Source organism: Cariama cristata, unplaced genomic scaffold (assembly GCF_000690535.1).
Source record: "Cariama cristata isolate BGI_N322 unplaced genomic scaffold, ASM69053v1 scaffold6742, whole genome shotgun sequence".
Lineage (NCBI taxonomy): Eukaryota > Metazoa > Chordata > Aves > Cariamiformes > Cariamidae > Cariama > Cariama cristata.
Genome location: NW_009604431.1, coordinates 194,324 through 217,614, shown reverse-complemented (window position 1 = coordinate 217,614; position 23,291 = coordinate 194,324). Strand labels below are relative to the sequence as shown.

General features: G+C 40.2%; 1 protein-coding gene across 1 annotated transcript in view; it reads left to right on the top strand.

Moving 5' to 3' along the window:
- The first annotated feature begins 1,468 nt into the window (after positions 1 to 1,468).
- The window catches only part of LOC104158049 (cytosolic phospholipase A2 epsilon-like), a 34,216-nt gene continuing 12,393 nt past the window's right edge, over positions 1,469 to 23,291 (top strand). The window contains exons 1-9 of the mRNA XM_009695610.1: positions 1,469 to 1,495; positions 8,109 to 8,181; positions 12,180 to 12,316; positions 13,022 to 13,153; positions 13,775 to 13,815; positions 20,899 to 20,941; positions 21,549 to 21,612; positions 22,958 to 23,100; positions 23,257 to 23,291. The exon at positions 23,257 to 23,291 is cut by the window's right edge and continues 82 nt beyond it. Of these exons, the coding sequence (XP_009693912.1) occupies positions 1,469 to 1,495; positions 8,109 to 8,181; positions 12,180 to 12,316; positions 13,022 to 13,153; positions 13,775 to 13,815; positions 20,899 to 20,941; positions 21,549 to 21,612; positions 22,958 to 23,100; positions 23,257 to 23,291 (695 nt within the window). The remainder of the gene's footprint in view (positions 1,496 to 8,108; positions 8,182 to 12,179; positions 12,317 to 13,021; positions 13,154 to 13,774; positions 13,816 to 20,898; positions 20,942 to 21,548; positions 21,613 to 22,957; positions 23,101 to 23,256) is intronic.

The following is a 23,291-nucleotide window of genomic DNA, read 5'->3' as shown; positions in this document are numbered from 1 at the left end:
GCCGTTTTCCTTTGATTCCATATCTATTGAGAAGGAATGTGACTATAGAGCAACCAGCAGGCTATTAAATGCTTTAGATGGAAACCACCAGATAGTACCACTGCACATTTTGGATAAGACCTTCTGAACAGTCATCACGTGTGCATCACACAGATAATCAACATAGAATGAAGTGACTTGTGTGAAAAGAGGATTTTACTCTAGCGACGTTCCTTGGACAATACTTCCTCTCTTCCTCTGTGCAGAATCATTTTGATAGTGGCCTCCATGGCACAGGTGAGCACATTTAGGTGGCATCCACTGCCATTTGCAAGGCTACTTTCTTTACCTGCATGAAGTGAATTATTCATCAATATGAATGAGATGGATTTAAAAATAATCACTTGAATCTTGTGATGCAAGAGTGAGTACTAACCGCCTCCTGTCATCAAGCAGAGAGGACAGAAAGAGTGGCCGGAGTCTGGTCTTGCATGCTCCAAAATCTACCAGCCTGCACATATATGCTAATTTAGGGTACTGTAATACACTACTCTTGCAGGCAGTGAGTCACTGCACACCAGAGTGAAGAGGAATCAGCGGGGTTTTGTGCCCTAGTGTTTCCCGCAAGGTACCTGCTGGGCCCACTGTGAGAGCGAGATCCATTTTTAGTAAGCTCTGAGTAGGGGTGAACTGCTCTGCTCCCTGGGCCCGTGCAGGAGAGCACAACCCTCTCTCCTGCTTTTCCCTTCCACCCCCAAGTTTCACCTACTGCTTATAGCTCCTCCTTTCCCTCTCGTTGCATTTAAAATCAAACTGTAAGATTTCTGGACATGGATTCACTTTTTTCTAGATATATGTTAAATATCCAGGCAAAGAATACTGAGCACGTGGTGAGGTCACTGAGTGTAGCACAGAGGTGCCCAAAGTAGCTTCAGGGGACCATAGGTCCTGCAATCACTTGGTTGCAGCACTGCAATGGGGTCACTTACCTTACTGAACTGCATGGTGCTATGGGAAGACTGCTACAGGTATTTGAGTTCATTGATTGGAAAGAAGCTGTTGAGATCTCTCTCCACTACCCTGCAGTATGATGGTTGCAGTGTAAAGATGCTTTGAGAGCTGTGATTTAATTAGTCACAAGCGCTTTGCCTGGGGGTTAGAGTTGTTGCATAAATGCAAAACTTTTTATTAGCAGTAGTATTTTCAAGAAAGCCATCTCTGGGCAGAAAGGGACTTCAGTGTCTCCCCCAAAGATCACAGTAAGTAGAAAAGAAATCACTCTTCATTCTGCTGACTCGGCTGAGGTGCTGTAATAGGCTGCAGGAAGCAGGGAGGGGACTGCCTAATGACTGGAAATAATAAAGGGGTGGGGCGGGAGAGCCTTGTCATAAAATCCCTATTCCTCCACCCCTAATCTGCATGAGGAGTTCCTGCCAGCTGTACAACTCGGTGTCTTTTAACATTGGACTTATATGCAACTGGGACTGCAATGGGATCAAATCTAAGTTCAAATGAGGTAAGCAAAAGAAGCTGATAGCAAGCATCAAGTAGGTAAAATTGTCTGATATTCCACTTAGGTTGATTGCAGAGGAGAACAAGCTGTTTGAGGTGTACGACCAATCCATGGAAAGCAGGTTTGCTGTTCCTCAGATCTTGTGGTTGCAAGGACGGTTTTCCTAGTTTAGCCTTTTACAGAACCTCGTGGCATGTCTGCATTTTCAAGCTATGTTTTAGGGCTAACAGTGTTACTTATTGTGCTTTCTTAAAAAAAAGCTTCATGTCAAGGTAATAAGAAGCTGGCACAGAGTTGTGATGGGTTTGGTGGTCAGTAAAGCACCTAATAAGTGTCACTAATGAGCATAGCTCCAAGTATGGAAGTATGGCTTTGAATGTGAGATGTTTTTAAATGTCAGTCTAAAATAAGAGTTTAATACGTAGCTTAGTTTTCTTAACTTTACCTTGTGTTGTTTTTCCTAGACTTTTACGGGCACCTCAGCACCAGCGGTGAGAACGGTAGGTAGTAATTAGCTAGCCCTTCATTAAATGCTGTCCAGTGCTGAATGTAGATCACCAGAAAAAATGTTAGGAATTCAATGGCTCAGGGGAAAACTGCTGCAGTATTTACTGAACACTGAAAAGCTGAACTGCGACTTCAGCTGTGTAGATGAAATATTGCCTTGGCTTTCAGTAAATTCTAAATCGTTTCGCCTCTGTTGGTGTCTGATGGTTATGATGCTGTGAGTAGGTGTTGCACTGTATCTGGGCTGATTTGTACTTCACCTGTATTAATTTTTTAATTCCTCTCTTTTTTTGTGTTTTTATTTCTTTGGATGAAACACCCACTTGTCTTATGTTATTGCTTCATAAGACTCCATTTAAATGGATCTTTCAGTTGTTCTGGTTTTCCTTGTGGTCTTTCTTTGCGCTGTAATGACCTGTTGTAGAGCTTGCAATGCTCTGTGTAACATGGTGTTTAAAAACACAGCATCGGAACAAATAAAACTGTGGAATAAATGTGTTGTGTTCAGACTCCTTACAAGCCCAGTCTCATCAGCCCGGTAAGAGTGGGAGCAGTGCCCAAATTTCTCTGAACATGAAAAAAGAGCAATGAGGTGTTTTGTAAAGGCTGAACTGAGAATTAATTCTTTGCACAGGCAAATGAAACCTCGCTGGGCAATGAGCAGACGTTCATGTTAACAAGTATTAGCATAAAGGAAAATATATCAGATAAGCAGCTATAAGCCAGTGAATGGGAACAACGGCAGTGGTGACAGCATGGGGCTGTCTTCAGACACTTGCGATGGGTTTGGAGCTGCCAATATCAGTTGCAACTCTCTGGTGATCTGTAGTTGGGAAGATGTGGGGGTTTCCCAGCCTGGTTTGTTTTGGGCTTTGCTTCCACGTGGGGGATTGCAGTGATACAGAGATTCTCCCAAATGGTGCTAAACTTGGTCTGCCTCATGAAGGGTTGCTGTTATTGATAGTATCTGATGCCTGGTTGTGTGCGAGAGCCATTTACCTTCTCTGTTCAAAGTGAAATGCTGTGGTAAAGCAAAGACTTTGCAGAGTTTCTTCAAAAAGTAGCTTTTAAAATTATGTTTAGGCCTCTGTCTATAGTCTTGCAGCCCTAAGGAAGTATGCTAGGATCATAAAAATTGTTACTTTGAGTCCTGTAATCTTAGCCTATGTTTAGAGAATCAAGCTGGTTTTTTTATCCTTAGTGCTTTTTACGTTGTTAGTAGGTCTCTAGGTGTGAGACCTGAACAGTTCAGTGGGTTTAGATTGTGCCTCTTGTCTTTAGGGTATTTAGGGTGACAGAACTGAGCTGAATATAGTACATACAATTTAGAGTAGGACCCAGAGCACCTTCTTTATGCCCTGACTCTTTGAGGTTCACAGAGGCAAAAATCACCTGAGCATTATGTTTGGGGTTTGGGTTTGATTTTTTTTTTTTTTTGGCCATGAAAGTTGGTATTTATGATGATAGGTATACTATGCTTATATACCTGAGTTGGTTTTTGTTACTCAACGACTCAGTTAAGGAAATCGGCTTTCATTATCAGAGTCAGTTTCAGGGCAACCTGTGGGATGTATATGATTTAAACTTGAGTGACCATTTAAATTAAAGGGAACATGTAAAATATTTGGTGAGAAAATGTTGGTAGGGCTCTTAAGCTGACAGGCAAAAAAGTAACACTTTTTAAATTACTCAAATTACTGTATCATATCAAAATAATATAGGCTAGCGTGGTTTTGAGAAAAAGTCATGTTAAACTGTGGAAATGCTTGACTTGGTTTCTCTTTTAAGATCTGGATTTATTTTAACATGCAAGTTTGCAGTTGTGGAGCTGCAAACAGGAAGAGAAGAAAAAAATCACGTGAAAATGGCAGTGTGAAGCCATACAAGTTTTACGTAGCTCTTGGAAAGAAACAGACCTTGAGTCACTGCTGCTACATTTGTTTTTATTCTGGAACAACCCCAATGACTTCTCCTGACCTAGTAAGACCCAGCTATAGGATATTTTAAAATGAGTGAAATAAATACAAAACATGTAGTACAAGAAAAGTGTTTTTTATGCATTTGACCTTGCCTGAGCTGGTAGACATAGTAACGTAATGGAATCCTACCTGCCCTTGAGGCTCCAAAACTCTTTGAAGTTAAAAGGTGCCACATACCTGACCCAGGTCAGAAGCAAGGCAATGATCTGTGTTTTAAAGTCCTGCCACTTTTTCTGACAGGGCTGAGCATTTTCTTTGTTGGTCTTCATAGTTTTTAGAGTAGTGGTGAGATTTCTATTCCTTTGAGAAGAGAAAACTAAGGGAAGAGTGCTCTGCTCCAAATAGATCTGACACGCTGTTGTACTTTAACTGCCTTTTCTCTTGATTTGAGTTCTATGAAAGACTTTTAAGCTTGGAATTTTACTGAAATAGAGCAGTTTTAGAGCCCAGTTCTGTGACTCCTATTCACATGAATGAGCACCCACATATGTGAACACTCCTGTTGACTTCCCTGGAACTAGATGTGTAAGTATTGCACAAATATGCCACAGGACTTAATTGAACTTTTATCTGACGTAGGATAGTGTGACCAAGTCCTGTGTTTGCAATCTCATGTATTTAAGTGGTTTCAACAGTGATTATTAAAATACCCGGCTTGTGTTTCCGGTTTATGAGCTAACAATCATGTCTCAGACGCAATAAATACAGAAGCTGAAAGTTGAAGTGTGCGTAATAACTGACCTGGGAGGCTTCTGGCCTCAGAACTTACCCAGCCTGTGATATGGTCATCATCACATTAAAGGGAAAGATGTGGAAGTCATTGCCTATTACTAGCAGATTATCCAGTTTAAGATATGCCCCTTGGTAGTTTTTCTGTGTGACTTTGAGTAAGTCGTTGACAGCTAGGCTTGACAAAGCATTCAGACACCTAAAAGTTAGGAGCTATAAGGTCTGACTTTCAAGTCTGTAGTATGGGAATGGACTCTACAACCCAGAGTGAAGCACTGAGGATTGATTTGATATATTTGGAGAGTTAGAAACACCAGAATGGGAGTTGTAACAGCTGAGCAGGGAACTGCATAAATAGGTCCATCCAGCTAACAGGGACAGCTGAGGACAGAAACACCCTTCTTGGATCCTTTCTCTGTGCGCCACTTAGGGCTGCAGGGAGATACCTCTATCCACCTGAGATGCACAAAGTACAGGTCTAGATGCTTGTTTTCAAAGAGCTGAGAAAGGTTATTCCTTTAAAATGGTGTCAAGCCTAGTCATTATAGCACTTCCCTGGGATGGGGAACTTCTGCTCAAGTTTGTTCTTCTGTGTTCAAGGGATGCAAACCCTGTCCTTCCTGGGTGAAGATATGCTCCACCTCTTCTGTTGAAATAGCACTGCTGAGGACAAAAAACATTTAGGATTTATTGGATGGGAAAGCAGGGATCAAGCATAAATGTAGCAAACATATCAGTAGATTTGGCTGGGATAGAGAAGCCTTGGCTGTTAGTCGCTGTGCCTAGGAGTGCTTCTGTGTTTTACCTAGCTCCATTTGATACATATAGAAAAGTAGTTCTGCAGTTTAACTATGTAGTCTGGGAATGATGTCTTTTGGTTGCTTTTGACTGGAGACTGTAATATTATTATTTTTTTTCTTAATCCCCACCCGCTCCCACACCCCGCCCCCAGCTGTCATAGGATCCTAGAATGATTTGGGTTGGAAGGGACCTTACAAGACCTTACAAGATCACCTAGTTCCAACCCCCCTGCCATGGGCAGGGACACTTTCTGCTAGACCAGGTTGCTCAAAGCCCCATCCAGCCTGGCCTTGAACACTTCCAGGGATGGGGCATCCACAGCTTCTCTGGGCAACCTATGCCACTGCCTCACCACCCTCACAGTGAAGAACTTCTTCCTTATATCCTATTTAAGTCTTCCCTCTTCCAGTTTAAAGCTGTTGCCCCCTGTCCTATCACTACCTGCTCTTGTAAAAAGTCCCTCCCCAGCTTTCTTGTAGGCCCCTTTAGGTACTGGAAGGCTGCTCTAAAGTCTCCCCAGAGGCTTCTCTTCTCCACGCTGAACAGCCCCAACTCTCTCAGCCTGTCTTCATAGGAGAGGTGCTCCAGCCCTCTGACCATCTTTGTGGCCTCCTCTGGACTTACTCCAACAGGTTCGTGTCCATCTTGTGTTGGGGGCCCCAGAGCTGAAGGCAGTACTGCGGAGGGGGTCTCAACCAGGTTGGAGTAGAGAGGGAGAATCCCGTCCCTTGACCTGCTGGTCACACGGCTTTGTGATGCAGCCCAGGATACGGTTGGTTTTCTGGGCTGCAAGTGCTCATTGCTGGGTCATGTTGAGCTTCTCATCAACCAGCACTCCCAAGTCCTTCTCCTCAGAGCTGCTCTCGATCCATTCTAGTTTTCTTTTCTTTCAAGGTGTGCCTGTCCAAGCTCTCCTTTGTGGCCATATTTGGGATAATGGAGCAGGTAGAGGTGTGATATACTCTTTGAGACAGCTGAAATGTCCCACAGGTGACAATTCACGTGCTTGCAAACTATGCACCATAAAACTGTGCCCTGTACTAGTGTCAGTACAGGTTCAGACAACATAGAACCAATGTGCCCACATCAGTGGCTGCTCCGACCCTCCTGCTGCTGTCTCACTGACCTTCAACTCTGCGTCTTCTGGCCCCTTGCCCAAAGGGAGGTGCAAGAGGATATGCCGAGGGTTATCTAGGATGTTTCTTAGAGGCTGTTCTTCATCTCTGCTGCATTTTCAGAGGTGCTGAGATTTTCGTTGACGGGGACAAGGACCTGCTTCGTTACATTGTGTTTAGTGTCCAATGTCATGTCATGGTCCCAGTTGCTTAACACTTTGTCAAAGCATTGAGAAATGCTTCAGGATACCTTGTGCTACAGCAGGAAAGACAAGTGATCTGTCAAAACTTATAGCATGTATGAAGGAAATCGTAGCAAGGTACGTTTTATTAGTTAGCATCAGTACATCGTTTTTACTTTTGCTGCTCATGATTAATATAGATACTTCAGATGCAAAGTAATAAAACCCATATGTTTGTGTTAGGACGCTGTATTAACTTTATTAGGGTATATTATGCCTATGAATGCAGGAGCGAGAGGCTTTATGGGTAGAGTTAATATCTGTTCTTACCAACTAGTATAAGATAGAAAGACTAGACAAGGTTTTGGGCACAAAACACCTGTTTTTCTGAAACAGAAATTTCTAGAATTTTCTAAAACAGAATCAGTAGACTGAAAACTAAATAGCAATTTCAAGCAAGTGTTGAGATAAATGCTATGTGTACGTACATTGATTTTAAAAGGAAAGATGGTGCCTGTGAAACAGAGGAGATGTTAGGGTGAGAGAGGAGAGAAAGATGTTAAGTAGTTATCTCCAAGGTGAAATGGGAAAAGAGTTAATTTATAGCCTGCAGAATATGAAGACATATTAGTAAGAGCCGTGGAAGTTATGATGTATTATAGAATTAATATCTCTGAGTCCAAGGTGTCTGATACCTAACTGGAGTTGTGAGTTAATTCCCAAGATCGTCTCTGGAAAGAGCTTTGTAGCTTTCTGCTGGGGATCAGGGCTGAAGAACAGAGGTGGATCAAAGTCTTCATGAGAAGTTTCTTGTCGCTGTCAGCTGCATTTCTGGCCTTTTAGGCTGTGCTCAGGAGCTTGTGCTGGTGCATGGTGGTCGCTTAGCTCTACTTGCACAGCTACTGTGACGGTGTTTGGTGTCCCGGAGACAGTCTGTTCTATTGCAGACAGTGGTGTGTAAGAGGTGAGGATGCTCATGCGTGTGCTGTAGGAGTGTTTATTGTGGTAACAATGGAATGGCATTAGAAAGAAGTGATCTTTGTTAAATCAAACTCTCAGCACCTCTATTCATATGTCGTTTTGAAATCTGTTGCTTCTATTTCAGACCTGAAAAGGGTTCTGTGCCAAAAATTTGTGTATTTTTTTTCAACTGCTACGGTTGGTTTGATAAATGATATTTACTCAACCTTAAAAACATTGTTTTCTCTACGCCCTTAGAACTTAGGGTTACAGTAGTCTGTGCCTATAGACTGTAATATTAATGTCAATGTAATCTTTTTTCTTTTTTTGAATTGTCATACAGACACCAGTATCTCCTTTCAACTTGCTCACTGTAAAAATACTAAGAGTGAGGAATGTCCGGAAGGCAGACTTGCGTGAGTACTTCTACTATTGTTGGATGTCTCTTATAATTCTTTGAAGTAAAGAAAATATTTAGTCAGTATTTCTTTGTTCTTAAATTGTGTAGGATTAAAAAGATATATTGCTGCAATTTTGCAAGAATTACTTTTATTGTGATACTGAAGTGTTGCTTTCTGCTCTTAAGTGTAAAGACGCTAGCTCAAGCAAGGTAATGCATTTGATCTGCTTTTTCATACCTCACTGTATGAGATGTATTTCCTACCCTTGTGACATCGGACTTAGCCGCTGATCAGAGGACTGCTCTTTAAATGATGAAAATTCTTGTGCTTTTCAGTAAACCATATCACAGAACAAGAGTTAATAGTGAGAAGAGCCCAAGACAGAAGAAATCTTTGCAGTAGGGAAGTCTACAGAGTCTGGTGATATCCAACTGTGGAAGCCCTGTAATGATTCACCTTCTCTGCCTCTGCAGACTAGTACACATTGGTTTGTTGAACCAGAGTGTGGCAGCAAATTTAAAATGAAAATGCTCAGTGGGAGAATGGAACTTGCAATAGGTGGAAAGAATGGTTTGTTCACTGTCTAGATGTGGCACTGACTCACCCAGGGGAGGGACTGGATTAATTCTGAATTTTCCAATTCATTGAGGAGCTTCCTCACCACTTCTGTTTCACAGATGTGGGTCCTCAATAACCCACCCTCCTGGGTGCACTGAGGCTTGTTCAGGTGCCTTTCAAAATGCAATTATGCCACTGAGTCACTTTCATGGGGAAATTTGAATGATGAAACATCTGTGTAAAGAGGTTGGAAAGGCATGAAAGAAAAAGGTGAAATAAAGACACAGAAGATACAAAAATTCAGATCTGAAGACCACAAGAATAAAACATGAAGATGTAAAACAAAGAGGAAAATTCCACAATATGTTCCCTAAAATCTTGCTGAACATGGCTCGAAATTAATTTTCTTTTAGTACACTCAGAATTTCCTGCAACACATCATAGTTTCTAAGGAAATCAGCTGTAAATTTTAGTTAATCTACTATATGTTTTGAGATTTTAACTAGTGTGATGAGTCAAGAGTAAAGCGGAAACTTATCTGAGGTTGGATTTGGTGGTTTCTGGCAGGAGGGATGTGGTTGGAACACATGGAAATTGTATTTAACAACAACAGGATTTTTGAATGAATGATTGCTATCAGGGAACAAATCTCTACCACTTACTTGAGGTATTCTGGATTACTTACTCCTGTGTCTTCCACAATGTAATACTACTGTGTTTATCTTTTTCCTTTTATTTTCCAGCTTTAAAAAATCTGCTATGATTTGCTGAGTGCCTTGTTTACTGCTTATGTCTTAATATTTTTTACTCTAGAAATGACAGATGACCAAACTGCTTTGTTTTACGATATTTACTGTGCCACTTTGAAAAAGTGATTTGGTTTATTAGACAAAGTGAGAGCACCTTGTAAGATGTAAAGTTCTGGGTTTCTTAGAGATTAAAGACCTATTTTTATGTACAGAAGCACACACTTTGTGGGCTTATAGTTGTATGCACGACTTTTTATTTAACAAAATCCAGATGTTCAAATGTCTAAGTGGTGATTTGCACCAACCAAATATGTGATCTGACCAAGCAGCTACTGCAATTGCATCTGCAAACCTGCATGCACAATTGCGTGTGCATTTGTGTACTCCAGCAGGTTGCCTGCTTATGCCTCAATTCATCGTGGCTGTCCTTCTCAGGAATAACTTGCTCACAGTTGCTCCTTACCACGTTGAATTGTATGGCCTTTCTTCATGAAGCCTGTTGGCATGTCTGCCACCTCATATTGCTTGATTACCATGTATTCTGGTCTCAAGAATGGATGAATATCATATCTTTACCCCCTTGAGATACCTCAAATTCAGAAATTAGACATCCCAAGGATTTGTTTAAAGTGTATCTGGCAGAGACATTTGAAAACTTTTCAGCAAGAGTATTTTCTCAGCAGAAAATTTGTTTTCTGGAGAAACTCAAATTATTCTGGAAAACTTGTTCATTTTTTGTCTCTAGTGGGAAGGATAATTCAGGCAGTCTTTACCTTTTCTGAGGCATTAAAAAGGCAAACATTTCACTTAGTTTTCCTCAAAACCTCAGTATTTTCAACTATGGGAAAATATCCCTTTTCTACCTGTTGGTAATGGTAACAGTATGCTGCTTGTCACAATTCTGAGTTAGCATTTATTTCCTCCACTTTAGCTTTCCTGTTTTTCTGATTAAACCTTGGTGTTCCCCACATCAATGTTTTTTCTTATTTTTTTTTTTAAATTTTCTTGCTAGTGAAGTATTTGTGCTTAATTTATTGAAGCGAATCTTTCTTCTTGGTCTTTGATTCTCATGTTCCTATTTACTTAACCAGTGAAAAGTAAATACGCTTTAAAAGTATTTCTCCCTACTGTTGTTCCAGAGCAAGATAATTTTAATAGATTTGGGTATAGACCTGGAAATCTAGACTGTATTTTGGACCCTGACGCTGACTGCATTATGGGATCTTGGGCAAGTCGTTCAAGTTCTCTCAATGTACTTACTTGCTTAATCCTTACATTGCCACTGTGAAGTAATTCGTCAGTGTGTCTGAAGCCCTTTGAAAACGGAAGCTGTAGCATTAATCATCATTTTACATTTCCATCTACCTACGCTTGTGCCTCTGCTGAACATCCGATCAGTCATGCTTTTCTGATCAGATTTGGCTAAGACCACTTTCTGGAAAGGCTTTCCTTCCCACAGTTTTTATCAAAGTTTTGCTGATTGTGATAGCGTGATTAACTACACGACAAAAGCACAGCTTGGGAAAAATATGACTGGTAGAAAAACCTAAATCTGTAGTTGTTACTGAAAGAGAAAAAGGAAATACATGAAGAAAATTGGACTTAATGTGATGTAATAACATTGTTATGGGTTTTGAGCATGATGCAGGGATTGACTATGGGTTGAATTATTTGACCTTTTCTGACTCACAAGGTCACTGTAAGAACCAGATGACTGGTTGAGCATTGCTAATGTGAAATAGGGAGAATATGGATTCCGTAATAGGTACAGGAGAAAGGCCATTGGCACCTGGATCAAGCTTCTGCAAGTTTCACTCCTTGGCGATTCTCCCTCCAAACATGGGAGGTCAAGGTATGGAAGGAGCTGATGTCTTTGGTGGCACTTATGGCTTCCTTCCCCAGACATGAGTGACCACAGGATTTTTCCAGTCTGCAGATAGTGTAGTAGGAGGGAATAGAATAAATAGTAATTTTAACCATGATGCTGAAACTGATTTTGTTTTGCAAAAGGATTGCTGACAAAGACACAACTTCTAAAAATTTAGTCAAATATATGAATAATTATGAAATTGGCACATTCTGATTTGTGATAAGGAAATTAAACTTTTCAGCTTTGGGGGAACACATTACCTTTTTTTGGCAAAAAAACCCCATCTGTTGTTCTTCATTTAAGCCAGCACTTTATTAAAGGCTTTCAGTTAGTTAAGGTACCAAACCTGGGGAGGAAATGCTAGAAAACAAGTCTCTCTGCAGCCCAGATTTGAAGGTTGTGAGGTGGGTTGCCTGAGTGACAGAGAAGCCATCCTAGAGCTGATGTGAGTGTGTCTGGCAGAGGGCATATACCGGTAGATATTCTTGTCTTTTGGCAACATTACCCTGCCCCAGTCATTGGGGTAGTCATTAATATAAAGCTAAATGCAGCATGGATAGGTGTGCATGTACTGCATGTGGGATACAGAGCTATTTCAAATACAAAATAATGTTTTAAAGGAAAAGTCTGACTGAAAGTGAAAAGGTGGGAACGAACATGGCAAACACATTTCTATTTTCCTATGAGTACTTCACTGTATTATTTGCTCCTTAGCCTGTATACTTTAGGAAGAAATCCCCTACCGTGTTATCTTTGTCTTACTGGCTTAAATGTGCACAGTGCAGTAATTCTTTCTCTGGATACATTATCATTCTGCTCATCTTCTTGTTATACAGTCACTCTTTCAGATTGTTATGTGACACTGTGGCTGCCTACTGCCTCAGCCGAGAAGGTTCGGACCAGGACCATCAGGAACAGCAAAAACCCTGTCTGGAATGAAGCTTTCTGCTATAAGATTGACCGCCGAGTCAAGGTATTGAAAATAAATGATTTTCACCATTTGCTATCTGCAGATAGTCAGTAGATTATGCAAAACTACAATGAACCAATAAGTACACAGCTAGTGTCCAAACACTGGAGGTGTTAAAGATTCCTCAGAAAAAAACCTGTTGCTTACATCCTCCTTGGTATTGTTCTGTTCCAACTACTTGTTGCTTAAACACCTACTATACTGAAGCAGTGAGAAGCAATTTAATGCCCTGCAGAATATGGCCTTACTATCCTGTTCCTGATGTTGACATGTACAAGTGAAACCCAAGATAAAGATCACATAAAAATAACAGTACAATCACTTAGTTCTAGGTATGGTGGAAAGGAAATCCTTTAAGCATTCTGTATGTACCTGTTTTACACACTTAGAACCAAAGACCATAAAATAAATGCAGAAATATTTAATACAGTTATATATCACAAATTCATGAGTGTTCTGCATGACCTACTTGTCTTGTTTCATTTCCCCAGGCAGAAAAGCCTGCTTCTTTGTGTATGTACAGTTATCAGTAATGTGAAGTCTAATGCTCCCAAATCTCTTTCACTTTTCTGATTCTCTTTCTCCTTTTTCCTTTTTTCCTTGAAACTGGAGGGGAGAGGGAGGAAAACCTAGTCTTGAGATTTTCCTACCTTATGGAGCTCTTAGGTATAGAAATAACTCCATGATATTCTTAACCTCTTTTTGCAGAATGTGCTGGAGCTAAAGGTCTGTGATGAAGACACAATCACCAGGGATGACGAACTCTGCACAGTTCTCTTTGACATAGATAAACTCACTGTAGGACGTACTGTTCGAGTGAAGTTTCAGCTGAATCCACAGGTGAGCAATGGAATTGGTGAGAACAAAAGCAAATTCTTTCCTTCTGTCTAAACATATCCTTTTACAGCGTTCATAATAGCTAAAATCTACTTAAACTGTATTTTGCTGCTATTATAAGACTTAAAATTCCTGTATGAGTGCTCCATGCTAGTTTTTGTTAAGAACAAATCTCTATGCTAAAAATCTAGGATGGAACCAGCTAGAACTAATTACCTGGTGCCTTAATTCTGAATATTTCTGACATGTTTGTGGGGTCTTGGTATAATTTCTAAATTTTCAGCCACTTTAAACAGTAATAATATTAAAGCAGATGATTCTTTTTCTGTTGGGAATTAAAATCTGAAAAATGTCTGTTTTAGCAGAATAGCAGTTCCTACATCTGCATACTTTTATGGCATTTAGATTTAAAAAAAGATAGTTTTAGCAACTACTTTTTCAGTTTCTTAGAAGTCAATATTTTCAGTTGGCACCACAGGGTTCTTTTGCAAATTATTCTTATGTTCTAGGAATTTTCCTAAGTGCTATTCTAAACATATACTTTGCAAATTATGTGTAACTGGTGTGATGAAAGCTATGAAGAAAAATAAGTAATATGCCTTTCTTTTTTTCCACTCTCTTCAGGCACGTGAGGAGCTGGAGGTAGAGTTCACACTGCAGAACACGTGAGTAGAGTCCTAAATTCTAAATAAACTGTTGTATTCAGTATAAAAATAGTCTGGAAAGCTGGTTCATATGTGACAGTGCTTCTTAAACCTACAGTCTCTGAAAGCAGTATCTAGATGTTTTTATTCAAGTCTAGTAAATTGGAATTTCAGAATACATGTCTTTAAATTTTAAATATCTGAAAATGTCATTTTTGCCCTGTGTGACTGGGTTCCAAGTTCCTCCTGTTCTTTTCTTGTCATTGAGTCAATACAGAAGGAAGTATGAGGACAACTACAATATTCAGAAAATTTTGATCCTTGAAGGAGTGCCAAGCCTCCTTGGGAAATCTGGCTTTTCAAATCTACACCATTATAAAATGCTGTCCTGTAAATTGATCTATTCAGCTCATCTGGCTACCTGTGGGGAGCTGTGGTAGACTTGAGTATCAACTCCAGCAGGGAGAGTAACTAAATATTCTGCAATATTTAAGCAAAGATCAGTGTGGGAGGCTGAGGGCTGAGGCACCAGGAAAACTGGAGGAGCAGCACTGGCTTCCCTTGGTAGGCTTGAAAGCTGTTGGTGGAGTTTGACTGTTTAGGGGATGTGTTTGCTTCAGGATGTTCAAGCTGTGGAGAACACTGGGAGCCTGCTGCAATAACTGAAGAGGGAGTCTGGTGCGGGATCATGGGTATTCTAGTCTGTCTCCATAATATGCTTTATAACTCTGAGGAATTTTCTGGAAAGTATTTCTGTTACCAGTTTGATCCATGTTATTGGACTGCAGGTGTTGTTAAAGCAACCTTAGAGAAAGGATGGTATTGCTGGGACTTTTTCAAGGCATTTGGGGCACTTCAGGAATCCTAGCAGGATAATATGTTGGTGGAGACTTTGAATAACGTGTTTATTCATGACAGAAGGGGAAATAGACAGAAGGGACTTGCTGGAAAAAGGGCAGTAGCTCAGTGTTATGAAGGGAGAAGGAAAGATCTCCCAGTGTTCACAAGCAAAAAAGCCATCAGAGGTAAAGCAGTCCCAGAATCTCCTATTACATCTCACGGAGACTTACCAGGGTGGATTGTTTGTTGTTTACTGTGCACCAAAACTGGCAGAAGGCCCAGCAACGGCAAGACAAATGTTGCCTATCACAGCTTAGGAGTGTCACCACATCAGTAATGGCAATGGGGAAGGGAGCTGCAGTAGATGCCCCAAATGGCCTGTCTAGGGTCTTTCTTTCTTTGAAAGTTAGAGGATAGCTTATGGACTTGGTACATAGAATCATACTCTTGATAATACTGTCTTTTGATGAGAGGGGTCCAAGTAGGTTGTCTGTCTTGGATGTTATGCACAAGTGGGTTTGCATATGAGGACAGATGCTGGAATTTGTCTCGGAGCATGTGTGCGCTGGCTCTGTGTGAAACTCTTCTCTTGGACATTGCAGCCAATTGCCTTTTGTGGGAGAGATGTTCAATAGATAAAGTCAGAAATTTAGCAATTTCTGCAGGTGGTGTCTGAGTAGGAGTTCTACTGATTGCATGATGGTTGGGACTTTTAAAAAGAATCACAGTCATTCCTCAGTTGCTACAGCAAGAACACCTCTGATCCACTTTTTTCATTCATAGTGTCATACCTGGGTAACCAATGTAATAGTTGTGGCCTGAACAACTCCACACGCAAAAGGAAGAAATTTCTGCATCATAAGTCAGGGAATGTCCCCGTGAGGTCCCAGCAGGACTGAGAAAAGGGAAGATGCTTCTCTGGGAAAATGGGCTGCTTGTCAGAAGGCAGATAAACATTTCCCCTACTATTCCTTAATTGCATTTCTTGCGCATGTGTGGCAGTCAATGCTGTTCTGCCCATCAGTCTAGTCTGGAATAAAGGTGTAAGCACATCTGAATTGATTAAATATCATGATCTTGGTAGGATATTGAGAGGGTTTTTTTTTTCTCCCCTCAATGTACAAAAGTGTGATGTCAGGAGTAATTTATGAAAGGTTTTTGCACTGAAGTTGGAGACAATGGATCACATTACCCGTGTGTCATGGTTTAACCCCTGCCAGCAACTAAGTACCACACAGCCGCTTGCTCACTCCTCCTGCCCCCCAGGCGGGATGGGGCAGAAATCAGAAAATGGTCAAACCTATGGGTTGAGATAAGAATGGTTTAATAATTGAAATAAAATAAAATACAATAATAATAATGATTGTAATGAGGAAGGAGATAACAAAGAGAGAGGGGAATGAACCCCAAGAAAACCAAATGATGCCCAATACAGTTGCTCACCACCCGCTGACCGATGCCCAGCCCGTTCCTGGGCAGCAATCAGTCCCCCCTGGCCAACTCCCCCAGTTTCTATACTGGGCATGACGCTCTATGGTATGGAACATCGCTTTGACTAGTTGGGGTCAGCTGTCCTGGCTGTGCTCCCTCCCAACTCCTTGTGCACCTCCTCGTTGGCAGAGCATGGGAAACTGAAAAGTCCTCGACAGAATAAGCACTACTGAGCAACAACTAAAACATCAGTGTGTTATCAACATTATTCTCACACTAAATCCAAAATCACAGCACTGTACCAACTGCTAGGAAGAAAATTAGCTCTATCCCAGCCAAAACCAGGACACTGTGATAAACTAAAGAACCCTGAAAAGGTCAGAAAGACTGAACTGAAGTAGCTGAAGGGGGATCACCAGAAAGCTATGGACCAAACCTACTTCTCCAGTGTTGAACAAGCTTAGCAGGTTTTGGCAAGGGTTTTTGGCATTGCTGGGTGGAAGAAGTGTTGACACAGATTAGAGATAATTTTCACCATAGTGCTAACAAGAAGTACAGCTAACCATGTCAGACAGTTTCCACAAATCTGGTATTGTGATGGGAACAATGAGAACATACTTTTTTGGGGTAAATATGGCAGTTTATCTCTAAGCTTAGTAATTATTCCCACCAGCACATTTTGTCTGACACTAGTTATCTGAAGTAGTTTTTCATTCCTTCCCCATCTTTGTTCCAGACTTTACCAATCGCGAAATGTACTATATTAGCCTGTTGTTTCTTTCTGGTGTTTCAGATTAATAATATCACACATGAAGTGTAACCCCAGGCCAAGAAAGTTTCCTGGGTCACACCTACGATAGTGGCTTTGTCACTCCTATTTTTGTTTGCCTATTGACCTCACTGCAAAAATTGTATTTTGTGTTACTTTTACCAAAGAATGTTGTAAAAATTCCTTCATGATACACTGGTGGGCTGTATGAAATTGGTTCCTGTGTTCATTCCCATTATCTTTTATTTAAAATAGAAGAAAACCTTCATTTTGGTAGCTTGGTTTCCACACAACTGCAAGACGAATACCCCCTCTAGTTTTACCTCGCTCTTGCAGCACTCCTACAGTACCTGCAAATGCTCACATCTCTGCTGCCGCTACGTGTGGCAGGCACTGAGAGACAGATGTTTGATCCTAATGACACGGAGAGGAAGGCATGCTCCTTCCTCCAAGTGCCTTTTTCACCAGCAACCGAGCCAAGGGATTACAAACGCCCGCCCAGTGTTTTATGGGCGCATAACACGAGCCCAGCTGGCATGAGAGCTGCTGCCCTCGAGCAGCAGTGACAGAAAAGGTAAGGTCATTGTACACAGGCTGCTGATCTGTGTACTTTAGTGCTTTTTGTGTTATTTTCAGGTGATTATCAACAGTAACGTGTGCTTTCTTCCCTGTGTTCCCACTTGTAGAGTCCAGCATCAACATGAGCCTCTCCGAGTTGCTACAGGGACGGGGTCCCGCTGGACTAGGTGGCTTCGCTCGCTCAACATCCCCCTCCCCTCTGACTTCTACTGAAGCCCACACCTGATATTGAGGGGCCACAAAGAGACTTGTGATGAACTAAAAGGTAGTTTGGAGTTTCCAAGGAGAGGTCTTGAGGGCCTCAGGGTATTTTGCTGGGTCTGCTGATCTTCTTTTTGACCTCTTTCTCTCTTACAGTTGTCCCAAGTTGAGGAGGTGCATCTCAAACAACTCTTAGAAGAATGAAGGACCACTCTTACACAACCTTTCATCTTGGCTCCCCCTCCCTTTTCTTTTTTTTCAAATGTGAAAGACAGTGTTTAAAACCAAGCCCACTTAACACAAAGAAATGTAAATAGGTGTACAAAAAGTTGTATACAAGTTAAATATTAATTACTGAAATATGACAAAAGAATAATTTTTAGAAAATAAAAGTCTTTTTTTCTTCCTGTAGTTCTGCTCTGTTATTCTGAGAAATTTTGCCCATGTGTGTGGGGACCAGCAGATCATGCTAGCCATTTGTTTTGGGCACTGCTGAGGAAACTCTGAGAAGGCTGAGTCTCCATCCATTGAGGACCAAGTGTACTGATCATTTTGTGTTTGTGGCAGGAAGTCACAGGGCCCCAAGGAGCACTGAAGGCAAAAGTTTTCAGCTGAGAAAGATGACAACCAAAGAATCTTTGAGGAGAATACAGTTTCCTTTATTGAAATAGTACCATCCCCCATGCTTCTTTTGGGTCATCAGAAAGCTCAGAAAAGTAGCCTGCACTATGTGGAAGCCTCTAAAAGAAGGGATGCTGGATCTGACATGAAAGTATTAAAATTTTGTAAATAGGTGTCAAAAAAATCCAGATTATCTGGTGAAATGGAGCACAGTAGTCTACTCTAAATGCAAACTGTAAGATGAGAATCTGTGTGACTGTAACTTCCCATATAATATTGCCCGTTTCATTCTAAGTCAGGCGTGATCTAAAAAGAAGGCAGCAGTTTGATGTGTACCAGGTGTTCGGAAGTGATCCCCAGGCCCACAGAGTCCACTGCAGTCTTAGGCACCGCTTCAATAGACATTTAGTGGAGAAGGATGCCCAAGTTCTCTGTTCCTGGCTTCCCCAGCCACAGGCCATAATATGTTCCCAATTCTCATAGTAAAACTGAGACCTGCATTAAAAAAGGGCCACAAGTCGTAAACTGTGATGGAGGAGAGGACAGGACTGTTAGTGCTTGTAACAAGAGCTGTCTAATAGCAGGTTGGTTGTTAGGGAAATTACTAGCTAGTCCTGAGAACTGGATGTTGTTCAGCACTCCAAAGGTAGGCAAAATATTCAAAGGTCACTGCCAACCTGAATAGTAAGAGCTCCTCTGCACCCAGCTCAGCTGTGTTTCTAGCCACAGCTGATCTCCAAAACTTCAGAGAAAGATGAGTGCCTTTGCTCTGCTTAAAACAGGTGTATGGATCACCAGGCTAAAAAAAAAATTAAAAAAAAAAAAAAATTAAAAACATCTGCCTTATCCTGTGACTAGCAGAAGCCTTGAAATTCAGGATGTAAAAGTTGGCAGTGCAGTGTGGAGAGTGACCAGCAGTGACTGCAGAGGTGATAGCCCAAGAGGGACATCTCAGCTGTCGGTGCTTAATGCCCGAGTTGTCCTGGTTCTTCCCAGGAGCCTTCCAAGCTGGTCAACAGTGCTGGTTCTTCCACCCTGTTTGAAGGTCATGCCTTGTACCTCCTGTCAACCTAACTTTTATACTTTGCTGATACCAATACCTCAAATAATACTACACTCTACTGGATATTTACCTCCATGAAGAGACATTTTTTTCCTGTCTTTCCACCTTCATTTTGCCAGGCTATGCAGGCTGAGATCTTTTAGTATCCACCATGCTGTTTCTCTGCTTTCTTTAATTTTTTTAATGAAGTATTTTAGGATAGTGCCACCATATGTCATGTAATGTTACAACTTTTTGAGTACAAAAGAGTACTTAGGTACAAAAGTTTGTATCTGAAACAAGACTTGTAATACTTAAACCTGTTTCCCTGCATGTAGGTAGAAACACTGAGTATTTTTTGCCCATTCCTGACCAGTTGTCTTTGAACTCTTTTAAAATACACTTAAAAAATCCTACGAAATTTTTTAAGTAAAATTCTTTTTTCCAGTGTATAACTTGGGGGGGGGAGGGGGGAGGGGGTTGTGTTTTTTTGGTTCTTTTGGGTTTGGTTTGGGGTTTTTTTTGGAAAGTTTTTCCTGACTGTTCTGTGCAGTATTTACCTAATTCATAATTTTCTCTTAAAGGAAAATACTCATTTGGAAATGAAACTTTAAACTGCTTATGAGCTTCGAAATTCTGGGAGAATTATTTGTCATGGGAAATTTTTCATATGTGTTTATACTGAAATCTAACAGTTGTGATAAACTTTCTCTTAAAATGGATAACAATGTCATTCATCTGATTTTAAAGGAAGTATATTGCCTAGTTTCAGCTGAGATGAAATACATATGTCAACTATATAACTGTGTGAGACTAGAGAGTGTATAATCCATAGCTTGTAAAGTCTGAATAAACAGCTCATACTGTCCGCAGCAGGTTGAGGAGTTGGTGCGCAAGCCTTATAATTTTATCTATGTATATATTCCCTTTGGACTAATCTGGATTGTTCAGATACTGTATGAATTTACATCTGCAATTTAATAAAATGGTAAATTATAAGATACCCTTAATGAGACATTGCCTGATTTTTCTGAGGGAAAAATATTTAAGAGTGTAAAAATTGACATCTGCAGTATATGAACCTACTTCTGCCCCTAGATGAGTAAGTGGAAACACATCTACCATATAGTGATATATTAAAATCTCATGTGCTTTTTGCAAATCGCTTTGTAGAGGTAAGTACAATTTCTTTCGCTGTTATGGTAATTTTTTGAAAATTGTGGAGTCTAGACAAGTGTATTAGTTTTTCAAATACAGAACCTCGGGTCAAACTGTGTAGTATCGAAACAATCAAAATGGATGTAACAGCCTCCAGCTCTCCTCAAATGCAGTACGTCACATATCAGAATTCATTATATGGTTTACTGAAGCAAGTATGAAAGCCCACAAGAGTAAAAGCCCAGCTTCATATTTTATCACGGGTGAATGGAAAAACTTACAACTCATCAAGCATAGTTCCAGATGATATGCTAAAAAGTTTTAAAGTATTCTTGAGTGAGAATTTTAAAGTCAGGAATGTCAGAGTTGATGGAGTAAAATGACTAATGTGTTAACTCATGCACTTAAATATTTATCTGAGTTGTCCCACCCATGACATTATATTTTCCATTTTATTTTTCAGTCTGGACTACCCTGATGGCATTATTACTAATGGAGTACTAGTGGTAATGTGTATTTCTTACAATCTTTCCTGTACCTGCATAACAACGTTCATATTTTTAACTCTGGAAACTTTGAGCTGTGTCCCAAAGCCAATATTGTCAGCCACACTGTCCTACTGAGAAAAAAGGATCTGTTGTTGGCACTCAGGATCACTGTTTTCCTATGGCTCTGGTGTGGTGCCACCTTCTGCAAAGGCATGCTGTGGGGCTGCTGTCAGCATGCATGTGCCACCTACTTTCTTCTATAAACTTAAATTTCCTACCCATTATTCCCACATTACACCCAGAACTATCAGGGGTTAATGAAGAAAGTGATAAAATGCTCATAAGAAGATTTCCATACCTCAATAAGGCTGCTATTTTGAATAGGTCTCATCTTTTTTACTTAACTGTCTCTCCCAAGTTCAAGCAGCTCATGAGTTGTTCCTCTTTACATTCAGACAGAAAAAATACCATGTTACTATTGCCCTCATGTTATCTTGAAGGCATAGTAATAGATAATAATTGTGTTGCTGATTGATCAGCTTGAGGGGTTGGTTGAGAACAGTATGAATCACTTGCAATGACACTTACACTTCTCTCAATCATCATTCATCCTCTCTTGCTACAGGCACGTGAGGTTTCCTGTTTGGAGGTTCGAGTGGATACGGTGAAGCTGAAGCAGCAATGCACAAGTGAGGTTATTGCTTCATTAACCTATTGTTTTTGTCTTGTGATTCAGTTTTTGTAACAGATGTTGAAAAATTAATAATCTGTTCTGCATGTTACTCTACCTGTGTCACATCATACTTAGTTTTGCCATGCCCCGCCTTGCAGAGAGATTGTATCTGTCAAAATTCAAGTTAGACAAGTATTTAGTTCAGAGGCAAATCTTAAATGGATGTAAAAATAGAGCCATATATACTACAACTAAAAACATGGAAAAAAATATATTAGTTCCCTTTGTTTATTGCTTGTTCAAAATGGAATTTAACTAAGTTGGATCTTCTTTTAAAATTATCTTATAATTAAATTAATAAGTAGAAATCTTATCCTGTATGTTTAATTTGGGTTTGAGTATGTACAAAGTTTCTGCACATTCAGTTTTTGGGTTTTTTTTGTTGCTTGAGCAAAAATAATAAACTTAAGCTCTTAAGTTTAAATGTAAAATTGTATCAAAAGAATCTGCACAAAATGCAAATCACCACCAAATCAGGACTTTGTCTGTAAAATGTAGCTCTAATAAATATAGCAGGACTCTTCACTAGTCTTTAAGTTCATTCAAATAAACAGTAGCTTGTGTAAAGCTGCTCATGGGGCAAATCTCAAAAAACCATGGCTGTTTTGAGATAATTCATGAACAGAAAATTGACCTTTATGAAGAAAATGCTAGCAATGGCTGAGCTGCATTATAGGAAGTTTCAGACTGACATGTAATATGGGGAGTAAAGGTTAGTGACATAAAATGATATGCCTCTTGACCCTGGTCTTGCAAGAGAGCAGCATACAACCTATCTGTAAACGTAAAGGCTTTTCTGTACAGGGAACACAACCTTTGGGTTGATGGGTTGTTTCAGTTTTGGTGACATGAGGGCACATGTCAAGTAGTCTGCTTGATTTTGGGGTTTGAATCATTTGAGTATTGTAGCAGACAAAACGTACAATAAAATTTACGCGATAAACCAGAACAGATTGACATAAAAAATGACTCTCTTATTCAATGTGAATAATCCCAAATCCTTTTAAACAGACAGTCTTTTAAATGTAAATCTTGATTTTATTTATTTATGGAAAGCAACTACCAAATAGCACTCTACAGCATTTCAAAAATATGTGATTTCTGTATATTAATGGTTTATACATTAAAGATGTTTGATGTCAGCTTTCAATCCTTTTCAGCCACCCAAAGTCTACTTAATCATCGTGATGTAAAGAAAATCAGACAAAAAGCGTGCAGAGTAGAAGCAGATTTTATTTATTAGTTATGTGTGTTAGCTTGGAATAGTTAAAATTCTCATTGTTCCCTACCTCTGCGTTTAGGCCAGGAGCTTACATTTACAGTGAAAGGATCCCATGAAGGAAGCCAGAAGATTTTGCTGGACTCTGACCCCAGCCTTAGGATCGTTGTGTTTCACTGCATCATAAATGAGCAGACAAGGCTGGATATCATTTTACCAGAAGAGGTACTTTCCACCTTCTGTGTATTCTCATTAACTGCAATGAAATTTGGAGAAATTAATGTAACCTGTGAACTGAACTAGCCCTCTTGGTGGGAGAAGTTCTAGAGATGACAAACCTTTCATGTATGCATCCCTACCACTTTTTTTACATTGTTTCAGCTCGCAGATAAAAATGAAACAGAGAAATCTGGGGT